Here is a 22,324-nt window from a genome sequence, read left to right as displayed (position 1 = left end):
GCATCATGGTGGACTCCTGCTGTTTATTTAGCAGTGGATCCTGAAATCTTACATTTTCTGATTGATGTGAGAGAATGCAAAGTGTCACATTCTGGAGACAGTGCTGTTAACTATACTATATATGGGCACGCTACGTGTATCTATATGTACCTATATATGTATACACATACATTGCTAATGCTTGGATGTTTTCTCATCCTTACAAGTTGTGTAGTACAAAACTAAACTGAGGAAAAATTGTTCTTGAGCAACAGTTCTTGGTTAGAAATCTGTAACTGTCGTGCAGTCACTGAGTGTATGCAGCCGATTTTCATAGATCAGTGCTGGCTAGTAATTGCAGCTTGAAACAGGTGCATTTCACTTAAAGACCACTTTATTGGGACAGTGATTGCAGTTCAGAACTATTAATCACAAGTGATTAGTCTGACAGGACCTCCAGGAGGATTCAGGATTCACACTGACATTGTTTGGGGCCTGGGTGGATCATCAAGAGGATGAAAATCTCTTGAAAACTCTTGAAAAACTGGCAAATATGTTTCAGCTTTTCTTTTTAAACATAAGAAAACAGCAACTTGATTTAGAAAATGTTGTCAAAAGCATTTGTTTGTCACTTAATTTGACTTTTTGAGGCAGTTGTCAGACCAGTTGTATGTTTGCTTGTCTCAAACACTTGTGGATACTAGAGCCTGTACAGTATGAAGGCTGCAGAAAACAAAGAACTAATTCCATCTCTGTCTAAGTTGCACTCATTTTTCTCCTGATGAGGAAGAAAGGACTAGAGACCATTAACTGTGATTGCCAGAATGAGGGCAGCACGATTTTTGTTTTCAAAAACATGTTTTAAGAGTTTTCTAATCTAACCATTGGAAAAATAGTCAAGATAAAAACATAGAAATTTTGAGGTGGTTTATCTCATGTTAAAATTTGAAATCTGTTAAAAAGTATTAGTAAACTTGGGCATTTTCATTGCTTTAAATCTCCAAACCATGGCTTGTAGCTAAATCTCATATCATCCCAATAAGAGAGGTAGGCGTTATCTTAAACTTGCAGTTTGAGAAACCTGAATAACAGAAAAATGGGGATAAATTGCAAGACACTTTATTCCAGTTTTATAGTTTTGGTATTCTTTAGTCCTCAATTCACTGGATTATGAGGACTATTTTTAAAGCAAGGCGCATGTTCTTGTCATAATTTTGGAACAGAATTCCAATTTAAAGGGAAAAAATGGAAGCTGTACCTCTACTTGAATGTTGCTAAACAGACCATTTGCTGGAAATGCATAAATGTCAGAGCCTGGCATGCTAAGCAGATTATTAGATGATAGAAGTTCAGATGAAATGATCTTTGATTTAAAAACTGTCGTGGAAGGATGTTTTCCATTGTTGTTGGTCTTTGAGACCTGATTACTAACTCCCAAGCACCTTTGGAAAGTACTAGCAAAGTGTGCCTGCAGAATCAAAGAAAACACTGACTTGCTTGTTATTTCAGTGTAATTGCTATTAAATGTTAAAAACTAATGAAAAACAGGTGCATCTGCACTATTAATGGTATTATCGTGTGTTACCTTCATTTAAGGGAAAAAGCAAGCACTGCTAACAGCTGGAGACAAAGGGGGCCTTGAAAGTGTAGAATATTAAACTGTGAACTGTGGTATGGAAGAGAAGACTTACAGGTTTGCTTTTTTTTTTTAAACCAGATATCAGAGATAATCATCTAAGTCCTTCCTCAGATCTTGCTGGTTCAGCAAACTAACTTGTGCCATGTATTTTTTTTATATTTCACTTTATAAATTTGGATTTCATCTATAGAATAATCCAAAAGGACACTGGGGTTTACATTTGCAAAGGAATGCAAGTCTTAAACTCCTTCTGTTCGTGACCTTATGCATGAGATTAGCCTTTCCAGATGAGAAATTTTATCTATGAAAATTGTGTCGATATAAGTAAAAATAGTCAGTGTTTTCAAGTTAACCTGGATAAAAAGAACAGCTTTAATTGCAGGGGTGTGTGTTAAAAAGAACATGAACGAAACAGAATGCTTGATAACATCAATGTAATCAATTTCTTTTTAAGAGTGTTCTTCAGGAAATTAAGGTCCTGCTTGATGTAACTAATTTTTCTCTTTCATTTTCCTGATTTTGCCACCATCTTCTGCTGCATGAAGTATTACTTATTCTTTCTTTGTGTGATACCTTGCTACCTGATAGTGCTAGAAGAATGTGATGTACAAACCTGAAATAGCTGCTGAGTTTTATTTTGTTTTTGCCCTTATGTACCAAAACCTTCTGTTGTAACTGATATCCGGAGTGAATGTTTCTGATCTTCATCATGTTGCTAGTAGATCTGTCCTTGTGGTGGAACAAAGATGCTTTTTAACAGGAAAAAGTGGAATTTCTTTTCAGTAGCCATAGTACAACAGAACCCTGTAGAGAACATCCAAGCATTTTAGCTTGTGGGTGCTGCAGATTTCAACTTGAAATCTCATAAATGAGAAATTAAACCATTTATTTTTAATTACCACAGGTACTGCATTATTTAAGGTAATTTAATCTTCACAGTAAGTAATGTTATGTTAAACTAAATGAATTTGTTTTACTGGTAAAATAATAATTGTGACACCTATTTCGGGGATGATGCCAAAGATGAAGAAAAAGCTTATCACTACTTTTGAGACTGACTTTACTCTAGCCTTTGCAAGTATAATGAATATTATTATCCTAGGAATAAACTACATTACTTTAAATAAATGAGTGAGATTATCTTTTGTGGTACTCCTTTTTAACTTTTACTTGCTTTCTCAACTATGTATTGGTCAGAATGACTTATATCTAAAGAGTCTGAAATTAAGAGCGAAGAATTGTTTTGATTAAATTGAAGTCAGCTTTCACTGGCTAGGCACCATCTAATTAAATTGCTATTTTTGCCCACAGATATGTGAAGTGGTGCCCACTTACTCTTGCAAAAGCTGGAAGAATGTAACTGTGGGCAGAATTTGATCTCTTATGTATTCATTGTTTTGTTTTTCAGTAAATTATGATTATCCAAACTTCTGTCTGAGTAAGGCAAAATGCATAGAAGAGTTTTCAAAGTCAAGCTTTAGCTCAGTCTCATCTTGGAATAATTTACCATTAATGTGATGTGAAGTGCATGCATGAATTAACTCAGCAATGGGTTTGATTTATTGTGATCTCAAAATAGCCCTTACATGCAGTTGCTTTTGTTTAAGCTGCTGTGTTCAGTTACTGGTCCAACTCATTCTCCTGTCATTTGGTTTGTTGGCAGTATTGTCCTCCCGCAAGTAAAATGTATCTATTGCCTAATGGTGATTTTTCACACTAAAGCAGTGTTTTATGACCGATATTCCTTTGTTTGTTTTCCCTGAAAAACTGAACTTACCTCTTCAGTTCACCCCAGTGTTAAAGTTGGCCTTATGGGAGTAACTTCCAAAAATTTGTACTCTGCTTTTGAAGGAAGCTGTACCTCCTCAGTGTTCCTTTTGTTGTTTTCTATATGGAAATAATTATGGTACTGTCCTGATTCAGTGGAGCTGGCTCTCCTACCAGGGGTTTTAAGATGTCTCCTGCTCTGTTTTCAGTGAAGAATAACAGTTTTATACAAGAAAAATTAGGTACTTTCATGTTACAGGTTGTGTATATATACATACACAGATGTGGGCTTAAGTTGCCTAAAGGGCAGTGTACACAAAGTTAAGCACTTTGAATGTTATATAAGGCTTATATAAATGTGTGTGTGCACAGTCACAATTTACCAGTCCAAATTTTCTATTCTTGTTTAGTAATCCACCAGAGTACTGCATGAAGTTTGATAATGTGTTTTAAAAATGGGAACTCTGCTGTGCTCTAAGTAGAGTTTAAAGGTTATGTTTTGAAAGTCCCAAATAGAGGTAGATGCCTAACTGATCTAAATGCCCTTGAAAATCTGTGAATTTAATCATCACAATCTTTGGTCTTGAAATAACTCCTTAAATCCAGTATTTTTTTTTTTTTCTGGGATTATTTGTAGGATGCCTGCTAGGGCCTGAGTTTGGCATATCAGAATCCAGGTGTTTTAGAAATTCAAATGCGTAATTCTGTATTTTTTTCAATATCCTGTAAATGAAGACTCAGGGTAATATATTACTTAAAGTGCTTTCTAATGGAAATATGAAGAGGAAAGAAAAAGAGTTTGATGGTCATTTTCTCCTCTGGTCTTGAAAGAGTTTCCATAGCTAGGAGATTTCCCTCAGTTTCTGAAAACCATGGTTCTGTTCTTGTGAACTTGCTAATTTCTTCCAAAAAAGAGCCAGGGACCCAAAAAGCAGCAGTTTTACTTGGTTCTGCATTTTGCCAATCTGCAGAGTATTTCTATGCCCAGAGCAGGGACAGAGCTCTCAAAGGGTGGAAGAAAGCAAATCATATGATTACTGTTATTGTGATGTGCAAGAGGTACAAATTAGAGCTGCACAGGAAAGCTATGCGGGTGAGGTAAAATATACTGGCTCTTAGATTACTAAAAATAAGTACTTGCACAGTGCCTTTGCTTTTCTTATAGAGCTTTTATATATATATAAATTTATATATAACCATACATATTTATTTCCTTCTAAGTGAGATTTTAAAAAAAAAAAAAAAAAGACCTGAAATCAATATACTTTTCTGCAATTTATAGGTTTGGCTCTCACCCTTACTAACAATTTTAGGTAATTTTCCTTTAAAATCCCAGTACAATCATGACAGAACAGAATTTGAACTTTTCCTTTTGTCTTAGCCTCAGCATGACAATAATTTGTTTGTTCCTCAAATTGCTTAGTAATAATTCCCCGTGTTAAAGTGGAAGGGCATATTTTTCATTCAGCAATTTGCTATTTTATTACTGCAGAAACTGCCTGTGTGTTTACTGAGGAAAGGGATAATGTGACTTAAACAAGATGGCTAAATCCTATTCGATAGGATCAGAGGGGGTGGTGAATGTTTGACATTTGCAGATTTGCAGAGAGAAACTGTCTTAAGCATGCAGGGCTTCTTCACGCTGTTGGTTGGTGCAACGAGGGGGACTTCTCCTTCCTCTGAGGTGCAAAGCCTGTGCCAGCGAGGCAGCTGCCTTTGCAGAAATCAGGAATGAATTGCTTGACGTGCAGAACTGACGGCTCCCTTCGCTTGACAAAACCAGTGCAGCGTGTGCTGCCGTTAACCTGAGAGAGGCAGCTGACAGCGCGTCGTGACAGCTCGAGGTGGAAGGACCCAAAGTTGCGGTGCTCCCCCCGCCCCCAAGAGATCGTTAGTCCATTCCTTTATAGTGGTTCGTTTTGGCTCTCTGTCATCGCCAGAATGCTGCCAGGGAATGCATGTCATGGTTACAATAGAGTCTGGTAACATACCACAGCAATGAAAGCCCAGCGGGAAAGGCTACAAATTCCAGGGCTGACCTTGGAGTAAGTATTGTCTGTCTTTAATATATTAATGGTTTCTGCATGATAACTGGCTTTCGTGCGAACAGGAGCTGTTTAACATATGTTTATGCCGACAGTCTCGGAGCACTGCAGCTTTAGGTTGAAGGAACACATTTTAAACGCACTGCAGTTGGTTTCAGCAAATGTGTGAGCGTGGAGCTGGGCTATTGCAGTATGTTTGGAAAGAAAGCATTTCTGCATATTTAAAGTTATCTCCGTGCATGGAGCATCCTGATCCTGTGAGCTTGTAGAGGGAGAATCTTTCAGTAGGCCATGGTGTCTGTCTTTCTCTCCAGCTCTCTGTTACTGTTTGTTTATCCCGGTGCTGCCTTTTAGAAAGGCCTCTATCTCTGCTGAATAATAGAGAGCACAGCAAGAGATTAAAGCATTATAAAAATGCCATTTGTGAAAATCCATCAGGAACAGCCTGTATTTTACATACGTAACTACATTAATGAACTGCATTTACATACTGGAGGATTCCTGATAATCTCTGCAGTAAGTATGTTTACCTAATTTAGCAGTATGTTTACTTGATACTTGCTTAAAACTGATTAACTCATTTGTGTGCTTTCAGCTATTTTGAAAGTAGCTACATGAAAGTATGTAATTTTTATGTATGATGATAGTAGCTAGTCTTTTATTCATAAATGCCAGCATATATTTACCCAAGATTTGTTAGTAAAAGCCAAATACTTATTTCTGTACATGCATACCTACATTCTACATCGACACGTCAAGCATGTATGTATGCATGTTGCGGACACCTCGAGAACTTGCTAATTTTATCTAGGTAAATAGATATGGTTACGTCAGATCCTTTAGTGTTCCCTGGGACTTCCCCATCCTCCTTGCTGGAGGAAAAAAAAAAAAAACTGAATGCTGCAAATGCCTGCGGTAAAGTTACTTAGCTCTGAAAGGTATTATCTCTGACATCTGCCATGTTTTAAAAAGGGCTATAGGTAAGTGTGCAGTGTAGCAAATAATGTATTCTGATAATCACATGAAGGTGACAGAGCACTTTATTCCAAGGAACAAGTATGGATGTTATATAGGGTTCCCCAGAATTAGGCTTGTGAAATGTCAGAGAGAAATTCTGCATTTCAATTTGGCATCTTTTCCTTAGAGCAGCGTGTGTTAGCTGTGAGCAGAATAAGCTCTAGATATTCTTCTGGGAGAAAAAAAAATAATTGCTAATTTCTTAGGAGTTTTGGAGGGCAGGGGGGTCTTATCAGGGAGCTCGTTAAAATGATTTACATGAATAATTGATTATTGTACTCCCTTTGAGGTGGAAATTTAAATATTTTTGAATCAGTCTTCACTGAATTATGTAATCATCCTATGTGAATATCATCACTAATTGCAAAGGATGAAAAATGATTCATGTTACTGGTTCTTTCAACATACATGTATGTTTTTGTAATATGAGGTAATCTTTTACTGTTTCCTCCTTTTTCATGGTACCGTGACAAAATCACATGTGCTTTGTATTGCATTTCTATAATATTTAAGTACTGCTAAAAATAATTATACTTTAATTTCAGCACTGCTCATTGTTTTTGCTAAAACATTGTTCAGATACAAACCATTTGTATATTTAATTTGTTTCATATTTTTATATCACACTTTCATTTGTCATCATACTTAACTACTTTCCAAACTTAATTTGCTTTTAGAGAAAAGAAAACAGAGTTTTAGTTTGCTGATTTGTCATAGTTCAGTCAGTGCAGGTATAAGTTCTGTCTCCTAAATTTTTATTCTGATCTATAAAAGCAAATACATAAGGGGAAATAAAAAATCCAGCTTTTTCATAGATTCATAGAATGGGTTGAAGGGACCTTGAAGATCATGCAGTTCCCCCTCCTCCCCCCCCCTCCCCCCCCCATTGTGGGCAGGGACACCTCCCACCAGACCAGGCTGCCCAAAGCCCCATCCAGCCTGGCCTTGGGCACCTCCAGGGATGGGGCACCCCCAGCTTCTCTGGGCAGCCTGTGCCACTGCCTTACCGCTCTCTGAGTGAAGATTTTCCTCCTAACATCTAATCTAAATCTCCCCTTTAAGCCATGTTTAAGTACTGAAAGGCTGCAATGAGGTCTCCCTAGAGAGTTCTCCAGGCTGAACAGCTCTCTGAGCCTTTCTTCATAGGAGAGGTGCTCCAGCCCAACTGCATCAGTCAGTTCCCTCAGGACTCTGCGATGCATGGCATCAGGCCCCATAGACTTGTGCCTGTAGACTTGTACCTGTTCAGTTTCATCAGGTGGCCTTGAACCTGCTCTTTGCTTACAGCGGGAGGCACTTGGCTCCCCCAGCCCCTGCCCAGAGGTTCAGGGACGTGAGAGATGTGGGAAGCCTGACTGGCAGTGAAGGCTGAGGCAAAGAAGTTGCTGGGTACCTCAGCCTTCTCCATGTCTGTTGTTACCAGTCCTCCCTTCTCATTTATCAGAGGTGGCACACTCTCCTTGGCCTTTCTTTTCTGAGCAATGTACCAAGAGAATCCCTTCTTGTTATTCTTTGCACCCCTTGCCAAGCTCAGTTCTGTCTGTGCATTGACTTTCCTGATTCCATCCCATCACATTTGGACAGCATCCCTGCACTCTTCCCAGGCCACATGTGCACAGGCAGTGGAAACAGGGACTTCCTTCTTACATGTCAGGTCTGACCACTAGGTCCTTGCTCAGCCATCCCAATTTTCTGCCATCCCTTCTTGCTTTCTTACACGTGGAGACGGAGAGCTCTTGTGTTCTAAGAAAGGAGTTGTCAGCTCTGATCAGCTCCTCTGTCCCTCAGGACTGCGTCCCAAGGGATCTCATCCCCTAGTTCGTTAACAAGCTGGAAGTTTGTTCTTCTGAAATTCAGGGTCCTCACTTTGCTCTCTGCCAGGCCCATATTCCTGAGATGACAAACTCAACCAGGGAGTGGTTGCAGCAGCCCAGACCACCCCCAGTCTGAACCTGTTTAATGAGTTCATCCACACTGGTGAGCACCAGGTCCAGTAACACTTCTCTGGTTGGTCTGTCTAGCACCTGGACCAGGAAGTTATCCCCGATGCACTCCAGGACTCTCCTGGATTGCTCACAGCTTGCTTCCCCAGCAGACATCTGGGTGAGGTCCCCCGTCAGGATGAGTGCCTGTGAGTGCGATGTGCCTTGTAGCTGAAGCCAGAAGGCCTTGCAGACAGGCTCCCCTTGGTCAGGTGGCCTGTAGAAGACCCCAGCCACAAGGCGTCCTTCATTGGTCCAGTCCTTAACTTTTACTCACAGGCTCTCACCCTGCACAAGGCTATTTCTCAGAGGCAGCTTTTTGCAATCTGTTTCTTAACCCAGAGGGCGACGCCCCTCCCACACCTTCCCTGCCTCTCTCTTCTGAAAATCTTGTAGCCCTTGATTCCCGCGTTCAGGCTGTGTGATTTGTCCCACCATGCTTCTGTGAGAGCAATCAAGTCACAGTTTTCTAACTGCACCGTGGCTTCCAGCTCCTCCTGCTAGATTCCTGTGGTGTGTGTGTGTTGGTGCATTTTCTCAAAACATTCTTCACACGTGGATCCTCATAATTTTTCTTTCAATAAAGTTTGAATGTTGGGACTAGAATTACGTTTCATCTCTGAGAAATTTATGCAGTCAGTCTACTTTATATTCATTACTTGCAGGAAGCTCTTTCAAAGAATATTAAGGACCCAAATTGAAACATTCCAAATTTAGTAAATGTAAGAATTAAGGCTGCCTGTCAGCCTTGTGCATATGCACTGTGATAATTTGTTTTAACATGTTTCTTCATGTAATTTTTAGGTCTTAAAAAAGCAAAGCTGAAATGCAAGCTCTGTAGAAGAACTCTATTGACACTCCTGTGTCATCGCTTGGTGAGAATTTATAGATCCACAGCACAGCTGATAATGAATGCCCTGAGTGTCTGCTCCATGGCTGAGACTCTTGTGTTACAGTAATGAAAATGAGGAATAATAATGGAGTAACTACTAGCAGGTGTAGGATTTACACCTCCTGTGTATAGGCTAGCCATTAGAGGGAGGAGACGTTTTGACACTGCATGTCCCTAGGATTTCTTTGTAGTAAGGGTAGTAGAATTTCAGTGACTTCTTTTTTTTTTTTAAGGGTAGTAAGGTGGTGACTTAGAATCTCATTCTGGTGTCTGAAGTTAACATACCCTTCTCATTCAGTAAGAAGAAACCTGTCTTTTTCTTTCCTTTCCATTGCTCTGGCTTTGGTTGGTTCCTTGCCCCTGATCTTTACCCTGCAGCTGTCCCCATGCTCTCTTCCTGTTGCAGATGTCTGCCTTACAAGTCTTTACTGATCGTACGTACTGGAAAGGTCTTGGTTCACATGGTTGTGGCCATGGTGCATTAGCAAGGGGCTCAGCTGAACAGCAGAAATCTGAATCTCCACAGGCCTACGTGGGCTGACTGATCTGAGCCTGGGTTCAGTTTAGGCATTTTCAGTGTAACATATCAAGCCTTTGGCTCTTAAAGTAGCTTGTTAGGTCAGACATAGTGCTGTGCTAGCACAGATAGTCTGCAGCTGAAAACAGGCTAGCTCCTGTCGAGCTGATGAGTTGTGCTCTTCTGCGCACCAAGTTTGGGGATGGCAGAGCTAGCAAACTTGACCCAAGATAGCCTTGTCAAGAAGTACCAGAAGGCCCATCCTTGACCTGTTGTTTTCCCTACCAAGCTTTGTGTCCTCTACAAAGCGTGCAAATGTAAGAATGTCTTAAGAAAGGTAGCAAGTAGTTGTCAATTCTTTCCCAGTCTGTTTAAGGAGCACGAGTACTATTTCTGCTGAAACATAATTCAAAAAACCGTCAGTCAGGTATCTACATTGAAAGGTTTTGATGGGAATGTTGTAAAATATGACTGTCAAAACAAGGATTGGAGCTAGTTATAGCATACTGGTCTTCTGTGGGTCTGCTGGGGACAGGTCAGGAGCACTAATGTTGGCTGGCAGCAATGGTTTGTTACATAGAACAAATCTTTATGAAAGTCATCTTGAAAAAGCTACCCAGCGGCTTCTGCCTTTGCTTGGTTTAAACTGATGGTGCACTACGTGTAGTTTTGGACAGATGACTTCAGCTAATCACAACAAGAGGCATGTAATTAAATGTATTTAAAAGATTAAAAAAAAAAAAAGCTGTCTGCAAGTGTTACAGGGACAAGTGCATGTGACTGCATGAGTATGTTTTAGAAGTGCATCTGTGAAATCTGTCAGTGGCCTGCTGTTTTTAGTGAGAAACTTTTCAGTGGAGCTGCACTTCAGGCAACTTCTTGAAGGCACCTTTGAAGCCAAGTGCTCAAGTATGTTTTTGGGACGTTAATTGCTTGTATTCATATTCTTTTATGTAAATAAAGGGGTTGCTGTTTGTGATAGGACACTTCATAGTGAAATCAATGGAAATTGCAGGTAGGTCACTTGATTTTCAGTAAGTGCCTGAAATTTAGTCTCTTAAATTGAGATTTTTTTCTCAGAGTTTTCTGTTGCTGACAAAAGCTCATCATCATTTTTAGTTCTCCAACACCTCTGACTAGCACATCAAAAGAAACTTTAAAAATTCCTAAAATTAAACAAACAAAGAAAAACCCCACAACCACTCCCAGTTACTTATTCTGTTTCATACAGAACACTTAGAAGTCTGAAACAAGCATCGTATTTTTCCCTTCTTTGGACAGTATTGTTCCTTGAGAGAGTCTCACATAGTCAAGCATAAGCACCAGCAACAGATTTCATGTTTGTTTTTATTTAAATTGATTTCATCATATGTCAAAAACTGTGTGGCTACTGTCAGTCACTTCATTCAGGAGGACAGTAATGTTTCGGTTCTAACTGAAACTCCTTTTGTAACTCCTGCACTGAAACATGCAACTCTTGCTAAACCTTCTGTTTACTAGAGATGACATTATTTTAACTTTCAGTCTCACCCCAAGGAGCCTGAGCCCAACCCCAACAAGCCCTTGCAGCCCATGCAGTCCTCTGTTCGCTTTTCATTTTTGGAGGTAAGCGAGTAAACTTCCGTTGTTGGTGTTTTCTTCTGCATCCAAAACCTGACGATCAAAATGTGTTTCAAGGGGAGAAATGAAGAAAATAAAATGTCTGTGCAATCAGAAAAATGTTTTACTTGACCAGCTGTTTTTCTGAAACTATTTTTTTATGGAAAAAATAGAAGGTAATCCATATTTTGAGACCTAGTAAGGAGATTTGAGATATTAATGCATAATATTGAGTTGCTCTGACTTTTGCTTAGGAATGTGTCTGCTATTGAAATTTTATAGTTTGCTTCCTGTGATGCTACTGCAAACTGTTCTATCATGCCAAAAGTTTAAGGTGAATTCAGAAGTGAGGGTGATTGATGAAACACATTGTTGTGTTGTGCATACCTGAGAGGCAGTACCATGATCTGTGATGCCAGATGTCAGAAGAATTGAGTATCCAAGATGTATATCCATTTAGAAGAAAATAGTCATTTACGGTAGATCTGTAAGGCTGCTCCTTCTGAAGGACTAGGACAATTTTAAACCTTATTTGTAATACAGTAATGTTTTAGATATGCCGTAAGCAGCCACCTGAAATATTCTCGTTTCTTTTCTCCTACTCCCCAGTTCACACAAAAGAATCAGTTTTGTGTACTTGTCAGGAAGGGAGTTTTTTTTACAACATTAGAAAATGAAATGATCCAAAAAATACTATGTGACACTTTCTATAATGGTAAAATTATCATAATAGATAAGAATTGAAGGGTGTTTCTGATACAGTAAAATTTGTTATGCTTTATTTCTATTTCAGAAAATTAAATTGCAAGCTTGCTCTCTCCTTGGCATGAATTAGTGAGACCCTGGTCTTTAGGGAGAGTAGTTGTCAAAATGATTTTCCAATGCCTCATGGATTGAAAAAAAAGAAAAAGAAAAAAAATGAAAACCAACAGAAAAAAAAAAGACAAATTTTAATAATCAGATTTCAGTTGTTACTGTGAGGATGAAGGAAACTTAAAGAACTACCACCTTGTTAAATTACATAATAAAGTGGATTTGTGTCTATTTGGTACAACTTCTTTAACATTGCATGGCAGAGGAGACATTGCTTGCATGTGTTGTTATTCTTCAGCATACTTGAAAGTTAAAAAACAACTGATTCTCAAAATCCATCTATCATGGCTTAATTTGACAGTGAAAAATGAAGCAATTTTGTGGTTTGCTATGTGTTTCTGAAGATTTTTTTTTATATACGGTTTTGTAAGGGAAGAGATGAGATGAGAATCCTTCTTTTGTGCATTTTTCAATATGATTAAGTGTCCATAAATTTTGTTCTCAGTGAAAACACTTTGTGGTGTTTAATGAATTATCAGTAAAACGGTGTGTGTTGTGGAGCTTATCGTGGTGGTAGGGAAAAGCTGGTAAAAAGTAGCACTTTTTAGTCTTTAGTTTATGTAGCCCAGTTCTGGGGCGGGGTGGTGGGGGAAGTGTTCTTTTTCGGAATGGCAAGCAAAAAGCTGTGTAAAGGTTTTAATTTGTGTAAATTGCTGAATTGCATCTCTGGCCTCGCGGACATCCTGCCAGGCAGACTGTGCTGTGGACAACAGCGCTCCTGAGCTTTATTGTCTTTGGAATCAGGGCATAAAACTGGACCCTCAAGGTTTTCATTTCCCCATGCTGGGTGGTAGAGGCTCCTGGCAATACCGAGTTTGAGCTTTCCATCCCATGATGGATGGTGTTGGGAGCAGACCTCTCAGATTCATTTCGAGGAAATAGAATGGAATTTACTGATTCTGTGCAGTACAATACCTCCTCCACAGATTTTCCTGAAAAATGTCAGAATTCCTAGTGTTTATAATTCTCCCCCCCCCCCCCCAATGCATCTAAAGCTTTGCCAGAATGTTTGAATTTTCCCTGAAATTGAATTTTAAAAGAAATAGTTTGATTTGTTCTGAATCTTTGTGTTGTATGTAGCTATAACTGTAGAGCGCTTCAGGTGTTCAGAGCAGCAAATGTTTTAGTTATTAGTGGCTGTTCAACCTTAGGCTCACAGAAGAAAAAAAAAAAGTGTGTTGGTTTAGGGCATGTAAGTAATTACCATTTCCTGTTTGTTTGGCTCAGAGTTTTCCTGTAGGTGGGAAGAGAATTATTTTAATGTGACCACTTCTGTTCAAAAGTTTTAGCAGCATGGGAGCTTTCCTAGAGTGAAAAGATAAGATTTTCCTGTGGTATCGTATCACTCCAATGTGCTGGCTCATCTCCCTCATGTCCTTTGACTTGCACAGCTGCTCCTTGGGCAGTTGCTTTTGTTGGAATTCTGCTTTATAGCGGTTGTATACAGTAGCAGTATAAAGGGAACCTTTTGCCAGTATGATGAACATCTTTACAAAATAAACAATAGCATCTTGTGAATAGAAGTACTTCTGGCAGCAGAGCCTGCTGGTACAGCATGAGGGTAGCACTACCCGTATTCCGCTGGTACATCTTCAGGAGGATGAAGGCAGGAGAGGTTTTACAAACTTGAGGCATATATTTCCCATCTTCTTCGTAGCTGCATTTGTGTCTTCTGAAAATTTTCAACTTCTACGGGGAGGGAAAAGCACTATATTACTGTTTTCTCACAAATTAATGCAAGCAGCAGCAGCGGATTTGCAAGGAAAGAAGGAAAGAGGAAATAATGCTCAGCACAGCTACTGAGAGTTTCTTCAGGAGCGCAGTGCTCCTGCCTTGGCATGGTCACTGCGTCAGCGCTGAAAGTTGCCTGTTCAGACCTGAGTGACAGCCAAGGTGGTAGCTGTTGTACATACTGGTTAATGTTTAAATCTGGTGTAAGCTTATAGTCTAAATAGAGCAGGCAGTGTACGCTGTAGGAAATGAAGTATGAGTGTTCCCTCTGTGATGGTGGGGACCTGTGCAAAGAGGGATGACATGGTTTTCTCAAGGTAAAGCATGATTTTGTAGAAGAGGTAGAAATTTAATTCAGGCTTTTCTTGTCTCGAGTAGTTTCTTTTATGAATCTCAAAAGACAGAGTTTCTGCCCATTTTCCCTCTGTCCTAGCTCCACAGCTGCCATAACAAGGCATGCTCAAGCAAACATTTTTCTTGAAAATTTATTTCCACCTTTGCATCCGGAGACCAGTACAAAGTATGTTGACCTTGAGGTTGTGCTGAAAGATGCAGTTGTTGATTTATTACTCTGAAACAAGGTCATGAGAAGGGCAGGTGCAGATGAGGTAAGGAATCACTTGACTCCATTTCTTGCCCAAGTTCTTCATTTTTGTTTAAAATGAGGAAAACCTGCTGTTTCATCTCTCAGAATAATCTCATTAGAATTCATGAACACCTACAATAAAGCACGAGTTCCTCAAGGTGAAATAAATTAATAGCTGGCTTTTACCTCCAAAGGTAGAGTCTCTATTGCCAAAATTCTTACGTCCTTGCTGTTCTTTTAACTCCTTCTGTGAACATTTATTTAACCATGCAAAACACACCTACTCCAGATATTTCCAGTGCTCTCTCATGTTAAACCTTGTGTAGCTTCAAAGGGAGACCTGTTTCAGTTGAGAATTAAGGTTTATGAGTTTTTTTGGAAAAAGAGAAACAATGTCATTGCATGTGTAAAGCTGTGTATTATTTTTTTCTCATGTAGAACTAAGTTTTGAGGGAGTGATTGATTAAATAAACACAGCCTTGTCAGATCTCATCACTTGCGTACTTAAACATGATACACCATCATCAGCTTTTAAAATTCTTTCAAAGCTTTTAAATTCTCTGAGCCTCGTAGACACGAAGCAGAGGAGAGGGTCTTATGTTTCTATTTTTGCTTGTGACAGTCAGTTATATCTGTATAAACCTATTAGCATCTTGATGAGGTGGTGTTGGTGTACATGAGGGTGCAATTTGAAAACTGTAGGTGCTGCGCAGTTGTCATTTGTGAGCAGAGGTCTTCTGGAGAATCTTTGCTTGTTGGTTTGCCATCCCAGAGGGATGCAGTGATAAGAATTTCTGATCTCATTAATTTTGGGAGGCTGGGACTGAAGAAAGTGCAGTTTTACTTGCTGCACACTGATATGGAATCAGAGGTGAAGCTTTAGTTGTTGTGGTGATGTTTTGGAGCAGAGCTTATAGAGTAAAATCAAAGCAGAACTAAATTTGTTGATATCATAAAGATTTGGAGTGAAGTACATTTTTAAAAGCTCCTAGAAGAAATCTGCATTCTTGTTTATGCATTTGAAACAGTTATTAGGAATATAGCAACTTGATTTGTGGTTTGTGTTACTTGATGCTGTTCAGAAAAGTGTTTTTTCTAATTCAAGTAACCAAATAAGAGTAGCTCCCTCTCCCTTCCCTCCAACCTGAATTTTACAGCATAAACCATCTCAGAAGAAAGGATAGATAACAGAATTTACAGGACTTACCAGAAATACAGTTGATTTGCTGTCTGTCTGTCTTTCTGTCTGTCTGTTGTACCTTAGATGAGAAGTTCTTGTGACAGTTATTTCCTGCAGTAGTGTGAAAGCTGCTACTTTTCATTTGTGGGAGAGAGCTGGTCTGAATCATTTTAAATGCCATTTTGTTGATCTTCTTTCCCTGAACTCTCATAAAGAATCTCCCAAAGCAGTTGAGTGCTGTTTTTATTAAATCTTCTGGCCTTTTGGGTTGTATTTTGTACGTACTGTTGAATGTTAAATTTTGAAGTTAACAGTTCAGTCTTCTTAAACATTTTGAGGAAGTAAAAAGCTGATAGGAATTCCAGACTGAAAATTACAGCTATTGTGGAATAGTGCTGCAACACCAGAATATTGGGAATGCAGACAATAAAGGATTTTTAGTTTTAATTCTAAATATTATTAGAAAAAAATTCTTTTTAGAATTTTCTAAGGCTTCGTAGTCATAGGAATGACCTGAATGAAGGCTTCTTGAGCAACTTAATTGCTTTCTAAAGCAGAGGATGAAAGTCTTTCAGAAATATTTCCCATTGATATATACCTTCATAATTCTAATTTTTTACTGTAATTTAATGTGCTTCTCAGGGTATTTACAATTTTGAAGCCTAAAATGTTTGTGGCATTACTTTTTGGGCAGATTTTTGTTTCTTTGGGTCAAATTCTGCTTTCTCTGATATGTTACAGGTGATATCATAATAAAGAACTGGCTTGACTGAGGTTTTAATTGTGTTCCATGTGTCTGGTTTGAATGAGTAAAATGAAAGCAAGGTATGAAGAGGGGAGCTCTATAGAAAATACTTCTCAGGTTTTCAATTAAAAAAAAAAAAGAAAGTTTGTAATACTTACAAAAATATGCCACACCTAAATCAGGAATTGGAGGAAAGGAGGGAATTGAACTCTGGGGGCCATGTGAAAATTAGCTGAGTACTCAACCTGTAATGTTAAGACATCACTCCAGGATGATTATAGGAGATGGTTAAAATTTGAATAACTGCTCCACATTATATAATGGGAAATGAACTTGGCAGCTCTTGAAATATACTTGGAAATATGATACAGCCTGATGTGTCTTCCTAGCTGTCATACCACAAGGTTTCAAGTGCATGCAAATTACCTGCTAACAACAATCATTAGTCACTGGAGAGCGTACCTGTTGACCTAGAGGCTTTGCTTGTCGGAAGGTGATGTATCTATTAGTAATGATTGTAAATGTCCTGAGGCTCAGTTGTCTCAAACTGCACATAAAACTTAGAGTTCTGTCGTATGGTTTCATAATTGGCTTTATCTGAATTAATGGGAAAGCATTTAAAACATCCTAACTTCAAGGTCCATTTGTTGTCCAAAGTAAGGCTACTGTCTGTAGTCTGTCTTGTTGCCAAGCAGTTCTTGGAAGTACGTAGAAAAATGCTAGGTAAGCCTGTTGGTTGTCCTTAACTTTCAAAGGAAAGTTTGGTCTGATAGGGATGTTAACGTTTCACTTCTTCCAGGAGAGGTATTTCCCTAGAAAATTCCACTCCTGCTATCCCACGTTCAGACGTCTTGCAGTCTGTGCAGCACAGTGACCATTTTCAGCTAGTTCTTGGATGAGTTGCCAGAGAAACAATCCTGCAGCTAAATTCTTGAGTTGGAAATTCTCATCCATGCTCTGTGCCAACACTGCAGCATTTTGTTGCATCTGCATCATTTTATCTCACCTTGATAAAAATAGTTGCAGAACAGAAACGAACACTGCAAGCATCAGCCTTGCTTATTACACAGTTTCAGCAGACCATAGCACTGCAAGCTGCAAGGAGTTGCTTAGGTGCCTTGAAACTTATGAAATGCTTTGAGACTCCCAAGGCTTTCAGTGGGGAATGCAGAAGGAGGTGAGGTGTGTATCAGAAGGACACTGCTATCCCTGCAGTGGCCATTTTAGAGACTTTGTTATTTCTGCTATACACAGAACAACTTGTTTTCACTAGTGTGCAGGCTGAATTACTTTGTGATAAATGTTGGTGGTCCCTTAGGGAAAGAATCTTTCTGTGGTATTAGCTTATTCTTGAATACTATTGAAGTGATGACTTTACAGCCATGCATTGTAACCAGACTTCACAAATGGAACTAGGAGTGCAAGAAGCACGAGAGATTTCCAGAATAATATTGAAACAAACAAACACCAAGAAACAACAACAAAAAACTAATCCTCCTGCCCCCATTAAGTACAAAGCCTCTTAGTCCTGTTGTTTTTCAGATATCTTGTTATTCCTTTTGCTTGCTTTTAGCTGTTTCAGAAGAAAAGTAAATATATGGGTTCCTAGATGCAGTGCCTTGTACCTATAGCAAAGTGAAGAATGTTTCCAAAAGGGCTATTCTGGACTTGGCAGACCTGTTACCAGTATTGGTTGGTTTCTCATCTTGGTCCACGAGAGTTTGGTGGTTGAGGCAGGGATTGACTATGCTCCTGATCCAAAGAGCTATTCAGCAAAATAGTGATCTGGCTTTAAATAGGAGATCAGTTCTGTCTCTTGGGAGTGGAAGGACATGGCACGCTCGTGGCGTGACTGAGACACAAGCTGACCAGGCCTCCTGAGGACTGTCATTCTCTGCCATGAGATGCGGTGCAGCTGGGCTATTTTAAGTGTGCAGTGTGGTTTCAGAGCCTGAGCAGCTCTGAGGATGTGGTTGCACTTGCTGCTGGGACACCACTTTTCTGAAAGGGTCATGGGAGCTGCTTCTGGGCTCAAGCATAGTGTTGGAAGTAGGAGGTGTTGAGGAGCCAGATGTTGGAATGATACCAGCTCAAATCTGTCTGCCTCCTGAACTGAGGTTTCACACAGTAGAGGGTTTGTCAGTGGTGTGGTAACCATTCCCTGTGTGTGACAGCACTGTCAGTACTAACGTCTGTTAGTACTGCGTTACATTGGGTATGTGTCGTGATGTCTGGCTTCGAGCAACATGGCTTTCTGGGCTCGTGCTGTAGCAGTCAGGAGCTCATATCCACAGGGTACTCTTAAGCAGACTGTCTCTTAGCTCTGGAGACTGCAGGAAGAAATGAGCTAGGTGTGCAAAATGCTTTTCTGGCAGTAAGAAACCTGCTGTCACAGAGCAAAAGTACGGCTTGTCCTCTCGTTTTACCAGGGGTGATGCAGGCTGGTTTTTTTCTGTTCCTTAGGACGTGCTGCTAGGAGAAGGACTTGCTACTAGGAGAGATTTGGCAAGGCCCTCCTTGGGCTGGAAAGGAGGAGGTTGTTTGCAGTTAAAAGCTCTAGCACAATGACACTTCAACAGAGCAAAGCTGATAGGAGTTGTAGCCTCAGAGCTACCCAGCAAAAAAGTTAGTGTGGCTTACAGCCAAAATATTATGTACCTCGAAGAGTTGTGAGAGGGATTGCTCCAGGAGCTGTTCTCAGATGGGAAATAACATGATGCTTATTGGCCAGGAAGGCGGATTTGCAATTTGATAGAAAAGTGAACAATGACTAAAACTGTGTTTAAAACTTGTGCACAACTAAAAGACTATACAAAACACGTCTGTGGGACTCCAAAGTATCACCACAACAGTCTGGAAGTAGTTCTTGTCATATTTTAGGAGGTTGTGGTCTCAGACTGCTGTATTTCTTTTGGTAAGTACACTGGAAAACATGTGGTCGAGTGTAGGAAGATGGTTAATGCTCTGTGACCTCCCAGGTTGATTAAACCTGGAAGTATTTCTAAAAATAGCTGTAATGCCTGAGAGGAGGGGACCATGACATGCGGTGATACAGATAAACATCAACCAAAGCCAGTCGCTTCCACTATGAGCAATTAGGTAGGTGGTTCCTCCTTCACCTCCACACTGTGGCTTCTTTGCCAGGTGAACATGTAGGCTCTCAACACACTGCCACTGGACTGATGAAACTGCTCTACTCATGCATGTGTGCAAGTGCACGAGCAGTGGTGTTCGGGAAGCGTAGGATGAAGAACAAGATATACATTGGGTTGGTGGGGAAGAAAGATGGCATCAGGTGTTGTAGTCATCATGGCAGAACTTTTGAGTGGGGCTAGTCATGTGGCTACCAATGCTTTACGAAGGTAGAGTGGAATGTGTTGGGATAACCCTTTGTCTATACTAAGTGGGGTTTCTTTCTTTAAATTTTGCAGAATTGAAGTGTTACATAATTTTTGAAAGAACCGATCACTCCACAAAGAAAATAAAAAAATAAATCAAAGTACAGAGTTGAAAGCATGTGCTGATTTAAGAGAAACATACTTTTACACAAGCAATTCAGGCTCATTAAAATTCATGGTAAGCCATGTCCAGACATGACTGGAGATGGTCAGGGAGAGGCTGCTTGAATGGTGAAGGGGTTAGGGTTGAGGTTGGCTTTGTTTCTTTCATTGGTGGCATATGGAGAGCATGTATTTGTAGTGATAAATGTTTCAAGTCCCTTTTGTATCAAGATATTGATATTCCCTTAAACACCCTATGCAGTTATATGACTGGAATAATCAGGTTGTCTGCTTTTAGTAAAAACTGGGCTATTAGTTGTCTGAACTGCTATTTGAATGATGAGGAGTTAATTCCTTCATTTCCACTATGACTGATCGGATTTTCCAGGATACTGGAGGTAAAAAAAAAAAAAAAAAAAAAAAAAAAGCTAGCACAGATTGTGCTGATCCTGCACTCCTTGTTTTACATGTTTTCGACAGGGTGTTGGTGATGATTGAGGTGCTGACTATAGCTTGCATGTTACGCAGTGTTGATGTGTGCTCTCAGTTCTACAAAGCTAAAATGAAATGTGTATGCCTGTCTTTGGAGCAGGGGGGTGGAAGTCTGTGACTTGTCATGTCATCCTCCCTGATGCTTGTCATTCTCCTTGATACGCAGAGAAGAGATATTTAAGACTTTATCTTAATTCATCGGAGTCACACATCTTGTGTTTGTACAGTCTATGCCTGCAGGAAGGAGGTGTTGTAGAAATAATTCAGTACCTCTGTCCGCTAGTCATCCTCAAGATCTTCCTGCTACCATCTACATTTTTTCTCTCATTTTTTAGTATCTGTACATTTCATGCAAATATTTCTGGAAATGTCTTCATTGCACTACCGAGAAGTTAGAAGACATTATTATCTGTGCTTTACAGATGGAGAACTGAAGCACAGAGATTAAAGAACTAGATAATGCTGGGTTTTAGACCCTGAGGCCCCTTAGCTGTGAGATTGTTTTTAGTATTTTGTTCTTCACCTAGAATATTTTCTCTCATTTGACAAACATAAATAAGTAAAATCACGTTCACCTCTCTTGTACTTCTAGACGCTTGGTTTGCATTTTGTTTGAAAAATTACCTTCTTTACATATAGTGAATTCTACTACTTCTAGTGCAATAGTTTGCCAGTGACACTAAACTGGAGGTGCTGTTGGCTCCCTGATGGGGCAAGAGGCCTTGCAGACAATTTGAGGTGGACTGGAGCATTGGGCGATCATCAACAGCATGCAGTTTGACAAAGGCAAATGCTGGGGTTCTGTACCTGGGACGGAGCAGTGCAGGACACAGGCAAGTTTTGGAGATGAGTGGCTGGGGAGCAGCTCAGCGGAAAGGGCTCGGGGGGTGCTGGCTGACGGCAGGCTCAGCGTGAGCCGGCAGCGTGCCCTGGCAGCCAGGAGGGCAAACCACATCCTGGGGTGCACTGAGCACAGCACAGCCGGTCAGACGTGGTGATTCTCCTGCTGTTTAGCGTTGGTGCAGCCTCACCGATGACAGGACACAAAGGAAGAGCACAAAGCTGTGCCAGGGGAGGGTCAGACTGGACATGAGGAAAAATTCCGTTACCGTGAGGGTGGTCAAACGCTGGGAGAGACTTCACAGAGAGGTGGCTGATGCCCCGCGCCTGTCAGTGCTCAGAGGCATGTGGATAACGCCCTCAGTAACGTGCTGTAACTTGTGGTTAGCCCCGAAGGGGTCAGGCAGTTGGACGTGGTGATCTCTGAAGGTCCCCTATGACTGAACTGTTCTGTTCAGATTGAAATAGAGGGATGCCTGCTGGAATGTAATTGCTATTTGTTATTTAGCCTGTTGAGTGGGAGAGCATTAAGGGTGGTGGGTAAAAAGATTTAAGGATGTTATCAACTTGTAGTCTTGTATGCTTGCTGCTTGAAATACCAAAGGTGATGTTAATAGCAGTCCAAATTATATTCTTTAAACATGTTTCCCCTTTTAACTTCCTACGTCCCCAGGTTCCAATTTGCCAGCTTGCGCTGTATGGGGTGCTCCATCTCACACCATTCTGCTGACAGCAGATCCATCACACAGATCAGATGGAGGGAGCATGAAACAGATGATTGCACGGAAATGCTCAAGAAATGCAGCTACTTAGAGCTTTGTAGTATGTAAACACTGAAATCTTAGCACCTTATTTTTATTCAGTGTGATTTAAATCAGGGTTTGGAAGTAACTGGTGTGTTTAAAATACCTGAAATAAGCAGAGTACTTGCCAAAGTTGG

At 40.1% G+C, this 22,324-nt stretch overlaps 1 protein-coding gene across 10 annotated transcripts in view; it reads left to right on the top strand.

The window, feature by feature from the left end:
* Nucleotides 1–22,324, top strand: part of MAST4 (microtubule associated serine/threonine kinase family member 4) — a 303,813-nt gene that overhangs the window by 168,682 nt on the left and 112,807 nt on the right. For 3 of the 10 annotated variants that reach the window (XM_083816619.1, XM_083816625.1, XM_083816624.1), the window contains one exon: nucleotides 11,363–11,443. The exons of 5 other annotated variants lie outside the window; for them this stretch is intronic. In XM_083816619.1, the coding sequence (XP_083672745.1) occupies nucleotides 11,363–11,443 (81 nt within the window). Of the gene's footprint in view, nucleotides 1–1,696; nucleotides 5,431–11,362; nucleotides 11,444–22,324 lie in introns of those variants that run through there. 2 more of the 10 variants (XM_083816628.1, XM_083816620.1) reach the window with 2 other exon arrangements.

This window comes from Anser anser (genome assembly GCF_964211835.1).
Source record: "Anser anser genome assembly, chromosome: Z".
Lineage (NCBI taxonomy): Eukaryota > Metazoa > Chordata > Aves > Anseriformes > Anatidae > Anser > Anser anser.
This window is presented reverse-complemented; position numbering and strand designations above follow the sequence as displayed.